The following is a 14999-nucleotide window of genomic DNA, read 5'->3' on the forward strand; positions in this document are numbered from 1 at the left end:
TGGTTAGAGCTCCATGCTCCTAACTCCGAAGGGGGCCGGTTTGATTCCCACATGGGCCAGTGGGCTCTCAACCACAAGGTTGCCAGTTCAATTCCTCGAGTCCCACCAGGGATGGTGGGCTGCGCCCCCTGCAACTAGCAATGGCAACTAGACCTGGAGCTGAGCTTCGCTCTCCACAACTAAGACTGAAAGGACAACAACTTGAAGCTGAACGGCACCCTCTATAACTAAGATTGAAAGAACAACTTGACTAGGAAAAAAACCAAAAAAGAATTCAGACAACTTAACACCAAAAAAAAAAAAAAAAAAAAAAAAAGCCAATCTGATTTAAAAATGAGCAGAGGACCTAGTATACATTTCTCCAAAGAGGACATACAGCTGGCCAATAGACATGTGAAAAGATGCTCCATGTCACTAATCATTAGAGAAATGCAAATAAAACCTGCAATGAGATACCACCTCCTGTCAGAATGGCTATCATCAATAAATCAATAAATAAGAGTTGACGAGGATGTGGAGAAAAGGGAACTCTCGTGCACTGTTGCTGAGATTGCAAATTGGTGCATCCACTATGGAAAATAGTATGGAGGTTCCTCAAAAAATTAAAAAAAGAACTACTATATGACCCAGCATTTTGGGTATTTATTAGAAAAAAAATCCAAAACACTAATTCAAAAAGATATGTGCATCCCTATATTCACTGAAATATTATTTGCAATAGCCAAGATATGGAAGCAATCCAAGTGTCCATTGATAGAAAACTGGATAAAGATGTGATATGTATATATCACATACTTAGCATAACTCCCTCTAGGTCCATCCATGTTGTCGCAAATGGTAAGATTTCATTCTTTTGTGCAGAATGAAATCTTACCATTTGTGACAACATGGATAAGTCTAAAGGGAGTTATGCTGAGTGAAATCAGTCAGACAGAGAAAGACAAATGCCATATGATTTCACTTATATGTGGAATGTAAAAACAAAATGAACAAACAAAACAGAAACAAACTCATAGATACAGAAAACAAACTGATAGTTTCCAGATAGGAGGGGCGTTGGGGGCTGGGTGCAAAAAGTGAAGGGATTAAGAAGTACAAATTGGCAGTTACAAAATAGTCATGGGGATGTAAAGTACAGCATAGGGAATATAGTCAATATTGTAATAACTATGTGTGGTGCCAGGTGGGTACTAGATTCCATAAGGTGAGCATCACTTCATAAGCTATATAAGTGTCTAATCACTATGCTGTACAGTTGAAACTAATACAACATTGAATGTCAACTATAATTGAAAACCTAAAATTAATTATTTTTTCAATATTACATGTATCTATTTTTTAATTAAAGTTTATTGGGGTGACAATTGTTAGTAAAGTTACATAGATTTCAGGTGTACAATTCTGTATTACATCATCTGTATGTCACATTGTGTGTTTACCGCCCAGAGGCAGTTCTCTTCTTCCATCACCATATATTTGATCCCCTTTACCTTCATCTACCACCCCCCTCCCTCTTAACCTCTGGTAACCACTAAACTATTGTCTATGTCTATGAGTCATTTGTTTGTCTTGTTCTTTTCTTGTTTTCAGTTTTATATACCACATATCAGTGAAATCATATGGTTCTTGACTTTTTCTGTTTGACTTATTTCATTTATTTCGCATAATCATCTCAAATCCATCCATGTTGTCACAAATGGTACATTTCATCTTTTTTTATGGCAGAATAGTATTCCATTGTGTATATATACCACATCTTCTTTATCCAGTCATCTATTGAAAGACACTTTGGTTGTTTCCATGTCTTGACCACCGCAAATAAAGCTGCAATGAACAACGGAGTACATATAACTTTATGGATAAATGTTTTCAGATTTTTTGGGGTAGATACCCAGAAGAGGGATTGCTGGGCCATATGGTAATTCTATTCTTAATTTAAAAAAAAATTTATTGGGGAATATTGGGGAACAGTATGTTTCTCCAGGGCCCATCAGCTCAAAGTCGTTGTCGTTCAATCTAACTGTGGAGGGCGCAGCTCAGTTCCAAGTCCAGTTGCTGTTTTCAATCTTAGTTGCAGGGCGCGTAGCCCACTATCCCGGGGAATTGAACCGGCATCCCTGTTGTTCAGAGCTCATGCTCTAACCAACTGAGCCATCCGGCCACCCCTATTATTGTTTTGAGGAACCTCCACTCTGCCTTCCATAACAGCTGCACCGATTTACAATTATTTTTTTAAAAAGGAAAAGAAAACGAGATGTATGAATGGCACATGAAAAGATACTTAACATTATTGGGCACTAGGGAAATGCAATGAAAATTTTAATTAGATACCACTACATACCTATTAAAATGGGTTAAAAAATAATTTATACAAAGCTCTGACAATTCTAAATGCTGGCAAGGATGCAGAGTAACTGGAAGTCTCATGTGTTGCTGATGGGAATGTAAAATAGTAGAGCCATTTTGGAAAACAGTTTGACCGTTTCATATCAGTTGTAACACACACCTGCTATACAACCTAGCAATTCAAATCCTGGGTATTTACCCAAGAGAATGACAGCATGTATCCACACAAAAACCTGTACACCAATGTTCATATCAGCTTTATTTGTGATAGCCCCAAACTGGGCACTGTTGGAGGAAGCCAGGGGCTATACTTGGGATGGGTGGGGGAGGATGCTTAGCAAATTCTTGATACAGATAGTGGTTACAAGGGCATTTGCCTTATAAAAATTCACTAAGCTGTACCTTTATTTTCTGTGGTTTCCTGTGTCTGATTATGTTTTATAGTGAAATGGAAAAAAGAAATTTAAACAATTTAAAGTAATACTAATAGCTAACATTTCTTGATCACTTGCCACGTGCAAGGCACTGCTCCAGACACATCGCTTGTATGACCTCTTTGAATCCTCCCCACAACTCCATGAAGTTGGTACTCTTGTTATTTCCAGTGAAGAGATGGGGAAACCGAGGCACAGAAAGGCTCAGAGATTGGCGCAAGGCCCCCAGCTGCAGAGTGGCGGAGCTGAGTTTTGCAGCGGGCTGTGCAGCTCCTGAGTCTACGCTCTCCACTGCAAAAGTGAAGAGAGGCTCCGCGAGGCATGGGAGGGGAAGCTCTCCAAGGGGAGTGTGGCTGCCTTGCTTGTCCTGGTGGCCTGTGCTGAGGAAGGAGGTTCAGGAGGGAGAGGATACTGATGGTAGTAGTTTCAAAACCAAAATGCACCATAAGCTTCATCCATTTTGTTAAGACATCTTTACTGAGTCCCTCCTGTGTGCCAGGTACTGTCCCAGGCTACTGGGCCCCAGCTGTGAGCACCAGGGGCAGAAATCCTTGCTCTTGTGGATCTGGCATTCCAAAGCTTTCCATGCCTCAGTTTTTCCTGCTGTAAAATGGGTACTTGAAGATGTAGTTAGGCAGATAAGAAAACAAGGGCATATGCAAAATGCTCAGAGGTTTATAGGTGACAGTGGATGAACCACACCTTGACACCAACATGCATCATCTCTATAGCATCGTCAACAGATCCAACGCAAGGCAACGGGTCCAACAGGCTATGAACATATGGCAGTCCCTGACCTCTGTCTTCTGTTTCTGCCTCAACACTGGTCATTATCAAATAATTCAGGAATCATGGCAGCTCCAGGCAGGTGAGGTAAGAGCAGTTGCCCCAAACAATGACAGGCAGAGGTGGCAGTCACTGAAGGAGAGGGTGTCCATGGCGTGGTTTGCCTATGTGGAGGGATGGTCAGGCTCGACCTAAAAGAGAAATAGCACCTTCAGCCCCATGGCACCAGATGTGGGTGACTGTGTGTGTGTATGTGTGTGTGTGTGTGTGTGTGTGTGTCCAGGAATGTATCAGCAGCCATCTACCTACTTCTCACAAATTCACATATGCCGTGGGAGCTAAAAATGAAAAATCACAGATGGTTCTTTTGAGGAGGTTTCTTCCGGGGTGGGAGGAGGTAACACGCTACAGGGTTAGGAAGCTATTCTAGATGTGGCGAAGGGAGATGTGGGGAGATGTGAGGCCTGCATGGCTGTTGAGGAATGTCTGGTTTACTGTTGTCACAGCCAGTGCATCACCCCACCTGGGCCATGAAAGCGTCCCTCCACCCTGTTCCCAGAGCCTCAGAAATAGAGGCTTGCTCCCCAGGTCTCCCTCCATTCCTGCTGTGACAGATTTTATTAAAGGTTCTGGAACCTGAAACGGAAAGGAACTGGGACTAGAAAATCTTTACAAGCCATACTTTATTCATTTCCAACTGGGGGGGAGGGGACTCCCAGGGGTCCCTGGAGACCTGGGCTTTGACTTCCATCTTTAACAGTGGCCCTCAGGAGTTTATAGACTGCTCAAAGTCAGTTGCGTTAAAAAAAAACATTCAACTGAGTAAATTTGGGGATCTAATTGGCTTTATTAAGTGGTTCACAAATCGGGCAGCATCCCATCTAGCCACTAGGTGGGCGCTCTGAGGGGTTGCACAAAATGGAAGGTTTTTATAGACAGAAAGAGGGTGGGACTAAGAAGTTAAGAGTGGATTATTTCAGGCAAGGACACCTTCCCTTAGGGGAATGCAGAGGGTCTGAGGAGGCAGATTACTTCACTAGTGCGGATCAGGAAATTCCAAACTGATTGGTTTAAAATTCTACGCCTGGGAGAGGCTGGCACTGCAGTTAGGTTGCATATTAAATCTAGATTCGGTATCATGTGCTTTCAGCACAAGTAATACCATATTGGGACTGTGGTTTACTCTCTTTTTTTTTAAAGATTTTATTGGGGAAGGGGAACAGGACTTTATTGGGCAACAGTGTGTACTTCCAGGACTTTTTTCCAAGTCAAGTTGTTGTTCTTTCAATCTTAGTTGTGGAGAGCACAGCTCAGCTCCAGGTCCAGTTGCCAGTTGCAGGGGGCGAAGCCCACCATCCCTTGCGGGAGTCAAACCGGCAACTTTGTGGTTGAGAGTACGCGCTCCAAACAACTGAGCCATCCGGGAGCTCAGTGGCAGCTCAGCTCAAGGTGCTGTGTTTAGTCTTAGTTGCAGGGAGCACAGCCCATCATCCCTTGTGGGAGTCAAGGAGTTGAACCGGCAACCCTGTGGTTGAGAGCCCACTGGCCCATGTGGGAATCAAACCGGCAGCCTTCGGAGTTAGGAGCATGGAGCTCCAACCGCCTGAGCCACCGGGCGGTCGCTTTACTCTTTATCAGTAGTTCTCAATGACGGTTGCCTTGGAAACGACTGCTGCCCAATACTCATGTCCACCAGAAGACGCCTTTAGTAGTTTTATTTATAATGGCCAAACACTGCAAACAACTTCGACGTCCATCAATTGATAAATGAATAAACAAATTGCGGTATATCTGCACAACAGAATGCCACTCAGCAGCAAAAACTAAGAAACGACTGATGCCTATGGCATGGATTCTCACAGACCTAAAGATGGAGACAGGTGGGTAGCCAGACACAAATGAATACATACTGTGGTGACATCAGTCAAACAGTGTGTACCTGGGAGTGGGGGTGGGGCTTTGACTGGAAAGGGAGACTTCTGGGGTATTGTTCATATTCTATCTCTTGATCTGGATGGTAGTTAACATGGATTTACAGACACACACACACACACACACACACACACACACTCTCACTGACCTGTAACCTTAGGACATTTGTATTTTTACTGTATGTATATGAAAAATTAAAAAGTAAAATACCTGGGCCCCACCCCCAGAGTGCCTAACTTAATGCATCTGGGGTGTGGCCTGGATGGATGGATTTTTAAAAACCTCCCAAGGGATTCTAATGGGCAACAGGATGAGACTAATCCCCAGGAGAGCCGGGGCCCCTCGACTGACTACTCTGAATTCTGGGTGCTGGCTCCCTGTCCCTGACTTTGGCTCCAGCACCAAGACCCATTGCAGAGGGACAGCCTAAGGCAGTGGGAAAGGCTGTAGGCTCTGCAGTCAGAGTCCATATCCGTCATTTTTTACCTCTGTGACCTTGGGCAAGACACATCTATTTCTCTAAACCTCAGTTTTGGTTTTTTGGTGTGTGTGTGTTTGTGTGTGTCTATAACACATGGCAGGTGATATACCTGTATTTCATGTACAATACAGGGTAGGAATGGTAAAAACAGGGTTGGTCTTTACAATGGTAGTCTCTTTAAAACACGCATCTGATCCTGTCACTGCTACTTGAACCCTTTTTGTGGCTTTTCATTGCACTTTGAATAAAATCTTAACTCGTTCCTGAGGCACTGCTTGCCCGAGTTCGCCTTGTTAACCCTGTCCTAGCCGAGCTGGCTGTCTTTCTTTTCTGCTCCTCTGCAGCAGAGACTTTCATAGGAATTGTTCCCTCAGTCTGTTCTCGGGCCAAGTGTGGCTCCTCTGTAGGTTTCAGCTGAAATGTCACCGCCTCACTCCCCGTTCCTCCCTGTTACCACACCCTGATCATTTTCTTCATGGCTCCGGGCACATAATAGAGGTATTTGTTGCTTGGCATAGGATCCATGTGCTTTCCTGCCCCCACTCGTGCCCCACCGCCTGGCCCAGTGCCAGGTGCTCAGTGCCTAACAGCTGAACAGAATTCAGCAAACTCAAGGATGCACTGTCATCTGAGAAGTCTTTTGTAGTGTCAGAGGGTATTATTACTCATCCTCTTTCCTTACTCAATAACCTCTGATCTCCTCTGCTCTCCATGAGGTTGCTGTTTATTCCTGAAACATTTATTAAGTATACCTGACATGTGTGAGACGTTGTGCTAACTGCTGGAGAGGACACAAGAGAGGAGAAAGGATGGTCCCTGCCCATAAGACAGCTCCATCCAGGTGTGGAGATACTCACAGGACTACCAAGCTAGGGTGAGCTGGGAAGTGCTGTGGGGTCCTTCCTCATCCTCTTCTCACTCCACGCCCTCTTTGCGGGATCTCAGATCCTCACATGGTCTCAGAGGATTCCCTTACCTAATCTAACCCAGCTCTCTCCCACAGGGCAAATTCTGAGCTCTTTATCTAAGATTACCCTGGGTATTTTCACCAGTGTCTCATAGGCACAAATGCAACGCAATCTAAACTGAATTCATCTCTTATAAACAATTTAGGGGTATTTCAGATAATTAGATAATTTCCTCAATAACAGCTTATTGAGGAAATGATGTTGAGATACCAACTAACCCTTTGGAGGAAAAAATTTTACATCAAAATATTCCAGGAGGATAAAAGATTTCAACATAAAAAATTATATCCCATAAAGACTTTGAGTATTTTTTATAAGTGAGCTGGAGAGTCATTGGAGATTCTAAGCCAGGGAGTGACATAGTGTGATGTGGTAGCAGAATCACTCTAGCTACTGAAATGGGAGAGACCTAGGAGGCTATATTCAGCAGACTGCATTCCAGTGTTGCTGCTGGGAAGTGAGCAGTCACACCTGTCTTTTCCTGCTGGCTGCTTTTAAGATCTTCTCTTTGTCTTTGATGTCTGCACCTTCATTATGATATGTTTAGGCATGGACCTGTTTTCATTTTTCCAATGTGGGGTTTGAGGAGCACAATGAATCCGAAGTGTGTTGTCTTCCAATAATTCTGGAAAATATTCTGACAGTGTCTCTTTCCTACATTCCCTATTATTTCCTTATGAGACTTCACCTAGACATATATTAGACTTTCTCACTCTGTTCTTCATACTTATCTTTTCTTTCAAACATTCCCTGTCTTTCAATCTCTGGACTGCATTGTGAATATTTTTTTAAACATTCTATCTTCCATTTTACTGATTTTTCTCTTTCAGTGTGTCAAATCTATTGTTTATTCTTTTTTAAACTAAGTTTTACATTTCAATAATTTTAGTTTTCACTTCTAGAAGTTTTATTGCATTTTTTTCAAATCACCTTAACCAGTCCTTGGATTATGTTGTTCATTGTCCATATGTTCAAGCTCCTTTTAAAAAAATTTCTGTAAACATATTATGAATACTTATTTTTTAATTGTACATAACATAAAATTCACTACCTTAACCATTTTTAAGTGTACAGTTCAGTAGTGTTAAGTAATTCACATTGCTGTGCAACTAATTTCCAAAACACTTTCCATCTTGCAAAACTGCTGAATGATTATTTTTAAACAATTAAACCACAAAAATACTTGAAGAAACTATAGGTGAATATTTATATAATCTTGAGGTGTGGACTTTTTAAGCATTGTACCGAAGTCTGAAAGCGTAAAGATCTGGATATAAAGAAATGTGAAACTTCTTCAGAATACCATGAGAATCAAAACAAATGAAAAACGAGGAAATTCTCGAAAAATATATGACAAAGGGTTAATAGCTTTAATATGTAAAGAGTGATTTCAAATCAATAGAAAAAATCTCAATAAGAAAAAAAGGAAATGTAAATGAACAATTTATAGAAGGAACACAAATGCCTAAAAAGAAAAAAAAGAGAAAGAAAAAAGTGTTTAACCACCGAAGTATCAAGAAAAGCAAATTAGAAGACATTAGATTGTGTACTTTGTTACTTAACAATTACACTTCCAGGAATTTATCCTAAGTAAAATATTGGGCAAGGGTGCAGATATGTGTGGCATTGGTACAGTAGTGAAGTTTACATATATTCAATCATAGAGTGTTACAATTGTAGGTATTAACACGACGAGATTCATGATGTATTGGTAAGCGGAAAAAGGTTACCAAACATAAATAACGTACATGCAAAACATCCCATTTTTGTTTTTTTAAAAAATGTATGTATGGATGTATGTGTGTACGTGTGAATTTGGAAGAATATATACCAAAATGTTAATAGTGATTATCTTTGGTTGGTAGGATTGTTTTTAGTCTTTAATTATGGTTATTGTTACTACCTTCTGTGTTCTCTTTTCCCGCTCAAAGAGCATATATTACTTGCATAATAATAAATTCAATGATCGGTGGGAAATTAAAAAGTAGCGTGTTTCTACAGGGCTTGCCCAAGCGTCAAAGTGACCGTTTACTGACAAAGCACTTAAGCCCAGAAGCTCGGGGCTGCGGTGTCCCGGTGCCTGGGTCCACGAGGCGGTCCAGGTGGCCGGCCGTCGAGAGCCGCCCGTCTCCCAGGCACCGCCGAGGCCACCCCAGGCGCCGCGCGGGTCCTGACGGGGGGCGGGGCACGCCAGCCCGGAACAGACGACGCGCCGCGCATGCTCCTTCTTTTCCAGCTCCGGACCGGGACGCAGAAGTTGTAACGGTGAGTTCTTCCGTGAAGTATGGGTTTTATCGGCCCCCATCCTGGCCCTCTCGCCGCCGTAGTCGCCGCGTTTACCCGGGGTCGGGACGGGAGGCTCATCTATGGCTGCCCGCACGCCCATTTCTGGGCAGCGAGAGGGGCCGGGAGCGCATTTAGGGGGGGTATTGGGGCGCCGTTGGCGAAGATTGGCGTCCTGATGGCGGAGAGCGGAGAAGGGGAAGATGAAGCCCTTGCATGGCGGGGACTAACCGGGCAAGGCAAGGGGGACTACACGCCGCTTGCACGCGTTTCCTTCAGGGAGGAAGCCCCTCACCCGCGGCTGCCTCCTTGCTTGGCCGTGGCGCTGTAGTTTGGAGAAACTGGTAGGAGATGGCGGGGCGCAGGCCTTAGCACGGTGGTTTGGGATCAGCGGCCTGTCATGAATCAAAGACTTTCCCAGGTCGTCTGGGCCCTCCGAGTACCCGAAGGTACAGCGGCGCCTTTCCACCCCTACGTACAGTTGCTGATGGTCCCCACATACTCCGAGGATTCCATTATACGTTGGTGGTTGTGCGGGTGCAAGTTTGGACTGAATATGTAGCCCCATCCCCGTTTTGTTCTAAGGCCTTGGCATCTGAAGGGTTGAGGGCTGGAGGAGGGAGCTGGGAACTGGTGGGTTTCGGTTTCGCGGAATTTGAATTCCCTTTTCCTGCATGTTTTCTATGTGGTTTTTGTGTGTGAGTTTTCAACCCATCGGACAGTGGTTTCGTACGGCGGTTTGGAGGTCATGAACTCCGATCCTGGACCCTGACCACGTTGCTTACCAGCGCTCTTGGTCTCCTTGCAGATGCTGATGCCCAAGAAAAACCGGATTGCCATTTATGAGCTCCTCTTTAAGGAGGGGGTGATGGTGGCCAAGAAGGACGTTCACATGCCCAAGCACCCTGAACTGGCAGACAAGAATGTGCCTAATCTTCACGTCATGAAAGCCATGCAGGTAGTCGGGGGCTGCTGGAGTGGGGTGCAAATGGAGGGATTGTCCACTAATGTTCAAGACAAATTCCAAGGAGAGGTCAGGACAGCCAGAGCTGCTTGCTGCCTGGAAGGGCTGTGAGGTAGATACACCACGAAAGCTTGTCTGCTAGCAGCTTAGCTTCCCTTTGCACTGAGTTTCTAGCTTCGAGCCCCTAGTTATGTCTTAACAGAAGTTTTCTGTCTTCCAGTCTCTCAAATCACGAGGCTATGTGAAGGAACAGTTTGCCTGGAGACATTTCTACTGGTACCTTACCAACGAGGGTATCCAGTATCTCCGTGATTACCTCCACCTGCCCCCCGAGATCGTGCCGGCCACTTTGCGCCGCAGCCGGCCTGAGACGGGCAGGCCAAGGCCCAAAGGTACGGTGCTCAAATAAATGCCTCCAGGGCCTGCTCTGCTCTGCAGCTGCTCTTTCTGGAGGGGGGCTGGTATATGTGAAACGGTGGGGTTTGTGTTTGTGTGGGCGACGGAAGTGGCCGTACAGTACACCATTGGCGTCAGCTTTACAGGGACGCTGGTGTGTAGGACCTTGGATCAAGACCTGGAACCTTTGTCCCTTGACATGGGACTTGTAATGGAACTGGACTCAGGTGTTCAGGCCATCCTGGGGGATAGTGGCATTAAACACGCGTCTGTGGCCAGATGCGTGTGGTAGATCCCTGAGTGACGTTCCAGAAGAGAGGGTATGCTTATCCCCAAGGAGTCCAGAGCGAAGCTGCTTACCATATGTAAAGGAAATGAAGTGTTACGGGGTTTTTTGGCAGTGGGAGCAAGAATAAAGGCTTAACATATTTAAGACTTTAAATACAAGAGATATATATTTAATCTACATATTTAATCGTGGTGTGAAAGGATGTGTCTCTGTGGGGGGTGGGGAATTATCACTGCTGGTTTGCAGTTGTCTTTTTGGCAAGGTCGTGGTTTCCTTTTCCTTAGGTCTGAAAAAACTTGTCATAGGAAACTTCATAGGAGGAGTGGTTTGTGGGCTGGGTGATGAGATGAGATGCAGAGATTTCTGTGCGCCAGATGATCATGTCCAGGTTCCCCTGGAGAGAGACCATGTAGCTCGGGGATTTTTTCTTTTTTTTTTTTAGATTATTTTATTGGGGAAGGGCAACAGGACTTTATTGGGGAACAGTGTGTACTTCCAGGACTTTTTTCCAAGTCAAGTTGTCCTTTCAGTCTTAGTTGTGGAGGGTGCAGCTCAGCTCCAGGTCCAGTTGCCGTTGTTAGATGCAGGGGGCACAGCCCACCATCCCTTGAGGGAGTCGAACCGACAACCTTGTGGTTGAGAGGACGCTCTCCAACCAACTGAGCCATCCGGGAGCTCAGCGGCAGCTCAGCTCAAGCTGCCGTGTTCAATCTTAGTTGCAGTGGGCAGAGCCCACCATCCCTTGCGGGACTCGAGGAATTGAACTGGCAACCTTGTGGTTGAGAGCCCACTGGCCCGTGTGGGAATCGAACTGGCAGCCTTCGGAGTTAGGAGCATGGAGCTCCAACTGCCTGAGCCACTAGGCCGGCCCGGGATCTATTTTTTATGAAAGCTCCCTAGGGAATTCTGGTGGTCAGATAGGCTGGTGCGTCTTGGAATCACTTGGGGCAGGGGAAGCTATTGCCTGTCTGTGCCCCCGCAGAGTCTGATTTACTTGGCCTGCGTGGGACCTGGCATTTAACCACTCACCTGGGTTCAGTCTTATTCTTTCTGCTTAAAAGAAAATAACAGTTCATATTCTGTCTGGATTCTAGGTATATTCTAAGGTAACTAGGTAGAGAGAATACGCATTTAAACTTCCAGTGTTTTTGAAGTACCTTTTAAAATCTGTCTTAATATGTGTCCCACAGCCTGAAGGAGGTATGTGGAGAAGCCAGGGAGGAAGTGGATTCTTGGTGGCCTTTATATTTATGTATTTACTGTTGGAGGTGGAGCTTTCAACTTAACGATGCCTCCTTTCCCATTTGCACAGGAAGTTTTCCACTTCAGAGATGGGTCAAGTTCAGAATTTTGACTATTGAAATGTTTGCAGAAATGGCTGGATTTCTTAATTTGCTAAGGAATTGGAAAATGTGCATTTATGTTGAGAAAATACAGTAGAAGAAAGCCATCCTTTTGCAGAGATTGGCATTTTAATTAAGATATGTTTTCCTAGGCCTTGAGGAGCCAAAATGTCAACGATAAGTTTGTAGCTGGCAGTTCCGGGTGTAGGAGCTCCTGTCCCCATTAACCTGTTACAGCTAAGTTGTTGCCCAGTGAGACTAGGAGAGCAATTCTGGTTTTCTTGGCCTTAAGGGAACAGAGTTTCACGTTGCCCTGTGTTCACAGTGTGGTTTACTTTGTGTAGGTCTGGAGGGTGAACGACCTGCAAGACTCACGCGAGGGGAAGCTGACAGAGACACCTACAGACGGAGCGCTGTGCCTCGTGAGTAACTCGCCTCGTCTGTATCGGGTAGTGGGGTAGAACCTGGCTTCGCGGTCAGCCGTGGCTGGGGCTCAGCCCTCGAAGATGCCTAGGTGATCAGGAAAGATCTTTAGTTTCCATCTCCAGATCATCTCCAGCTGCAATCCTTTGTGCTTCTTGCCTTTGGGGATTAGGAATGCCCTCAGCTGGGGACACACAAGACTTGAGTTGAAGACCTTTACCTAGAACAAAACTGAAAGCTTCAGGAAAGCAACATACGCTTTTGTTTTGTGGTGTGTTCCTGTGTTGTAAGCTCCTTGAGGGCAGGGCCCACTCAAATTACCTTTGTTTCCTTGTTGCAAAAATAGTGTAAAATCCTTGTTTTTAAATAGCAAATGTTTGCACTGACTCGGAACAACAGATGTCTGTTCATTCATCAAATACATACTGAGTGCCTGTGCTGTGCCAGGCACTGTTCTAGGAGCAAGGGAGACAGTGGTGTGCCCAACGGACAAAAGGACCATCCTATTGAACTTGCATTTTAGTGATAGACGGACGAGCAAAAAGAAGTATATGACATGTCCAAAAGGGTGGGTGCTACAGGGAACAAGGAAAGCAGGGGACTTGGGGCCGTGCGCTTCCAATGGGGTTTTCAGGGAGAGCTGCAGAAGGGAGAGGGAAGCAGGCACATGGAGGTGAAGGGGAGCCAGCCAGTGGCTGTCTGGGGGCAGAGCACTTCAAGCGAAGGGCCTGTGCGGAAGGCACCTGGCTTGTCTAAAGCACAGAAGACAGCCAGAAAGTCAGGAAAGATGGTAGATCGCACAGCTCTGTGGGCCATGGTAGGACTTGGGGTTTTACCCTTGGGTAAGCTGTGGACCATTGGTAGTGTTTTGTAGAGGAGCGATAGGATTCAGTTTGTTTCTAAAGAGTAACTGCTGTAGCAGTCAGTTGTGATGTAAAAGCGAGGTACGAAAGGAAATTTATACTGAGAGTACTGCCACTCTTGCCTCTCTCATCATGGTTCCTTTTTGTATGTGAAATACAAGTGACCACTTGACTTGAATACCTTACAGGACAGTAGTAAGAATTAATTCCTCCAGCAAACGTGCTCTCAGTTTAGAGAAAGCGGTTGCTCTTATTAGAAGTCACACCACACGCTCTGATGGTCTGAAATGGTCCAAAGAGAGACCCCGATTTGAATAGGTTTTACTGAAACCGTCCTCACGGTTGACCCTGCCGACCCAGCCCTGCAGTATGAGCTGTAAAATTTCCTAGTGGCCACACTTAAAGCAAGTAGAGATACTTCACATGAATGTTAATTTTTTAGCCCGTGTAAACAATGAGATGTTTTGCATTCTTTTGAAATCTGATGTGTATTTTGCACACATCTCAACTTGGACTAGTGACTCATACAGGACAGGGCAGCACTGGAGTTTTCATCTTGATTCCTTCCCATGGTCACAGTAAAGTCGCTCTTTGCTTGTGTGGGTCCTTGTGTCCTTTACCTTTGAGTTCTTCCCTCTTGGAGCTCCCTTTGTATGCTAGGTGCTGATCTGAAGCATGTAAGTAATGTGATGGCAGTGAGGGCCCTCTGGGGCTGTGGGAACGACACGTCATCGAGACTTTGGTCGGGGCAGCCTTCCTGGAGGAGGCAGTGGTTTGGGCTGTGAGTTTTGAAGGATGACTTCAGGAAGGCTGCCCTTGGAGAGTGAGGGGGCCAAGGGGCTCAGAGGTGTTTCCCACCGCTGGTTGTAATTTACTTGTACTTCGTGGAGTATATTTGCTGACGTGGCCTTTCCCGCGAGATTGGGTTGGGTGACTTATCTGCAGGTGGTCAAATCATATGATGTGTCTAAATTGGTGTTTCTCATTCCAGCTGGTGCCGACAAGAAAGCCGAGGCCGGGGCTGGGTCAGCAACGGAATTCCAGTTTGTGAGTGTTCCCCATGCGTTTTCCATGAGCATTTACCGTTCTGGTCTCAACCCTGTGGGGCTGCAAGTTGTAGGGATGTAGTATAGGGTGATGGGCCTACTCTTTTTTTCCTAAAACCCGCAAATTCCAAATAAGTTTTTACATTAGGACACAGTGTACAAACTTTTGTAAATATGTGAATTACTGAAATGAGTCTCAAATCAGTATTACATGTAGCACAGTGGTATTTTCTATTTCTTTAATAATGGTCATATCCACCTTAGTTTCATGAACCAGATTTTAAGGTTGGGAACCTGTCACCGGAGATTGAGTGGGTTCTAGAACCAAGATGGTCTGGTACCAAATCCTCCATCTTCAGATGATGTGACTTCGGACGGGTGCTCTTCTGGGCCCCCATTTCCTCACATAAAATCGAGGTGATGATTTTAGCTGTCTCTATAATTG

At 45.0% G+C, this 14999-nt stretch overlaps 1 protein-coding gene across 1 annotated transcript in view; it reads left to right on the forward strand.

The window, feature by feature from the left end:
- Positions 1 to 14999, forward strand: part of RPS10 (ribosomal protein S10) — a 39686-nt gene that overhangs the window by 24008 nt on the left and 679 nt on the right. Inside the window, exons 2-6 of the mRNA XM_019738738.3 lie at positions 8949 to 9212; positions 10039 to 10188; positions 10415 to 10586; positions 12567 to 12644; positions 14500 to 14555. Coding sequence (XP_019594297.2) covers positions 8949 to 9212; positions 10039 to 10188; positions 10415 to 10586; positions 12567 to 12644; positions 14500 to 14555 — 720 coding nt within the window. The remainder of the gene's footprint in view (positions 1 to 8948; positions 9213 to 10038; positions 10189 to 10414; positions 10587 to 12566; positions 12645 to 14499; positions 14556 to 14999) is intronic.

The sequence above is a fragment of the Rhinolophus sinicus genome, chromosome 2 (assembly GCF_057876585.1).
Source record: "Rhinolophus sinicus isolate RSI-liver-muscle chromosome 2, RSI-T2T, whole genome shotgun sequence".
NCBI classification, from domain to species: Eukaryota; Metazoa; Chordata; class Mammalia; order Chiroptera; family Rhinolophidae; genus Rhinolophus; species Rhinolophus sinicus.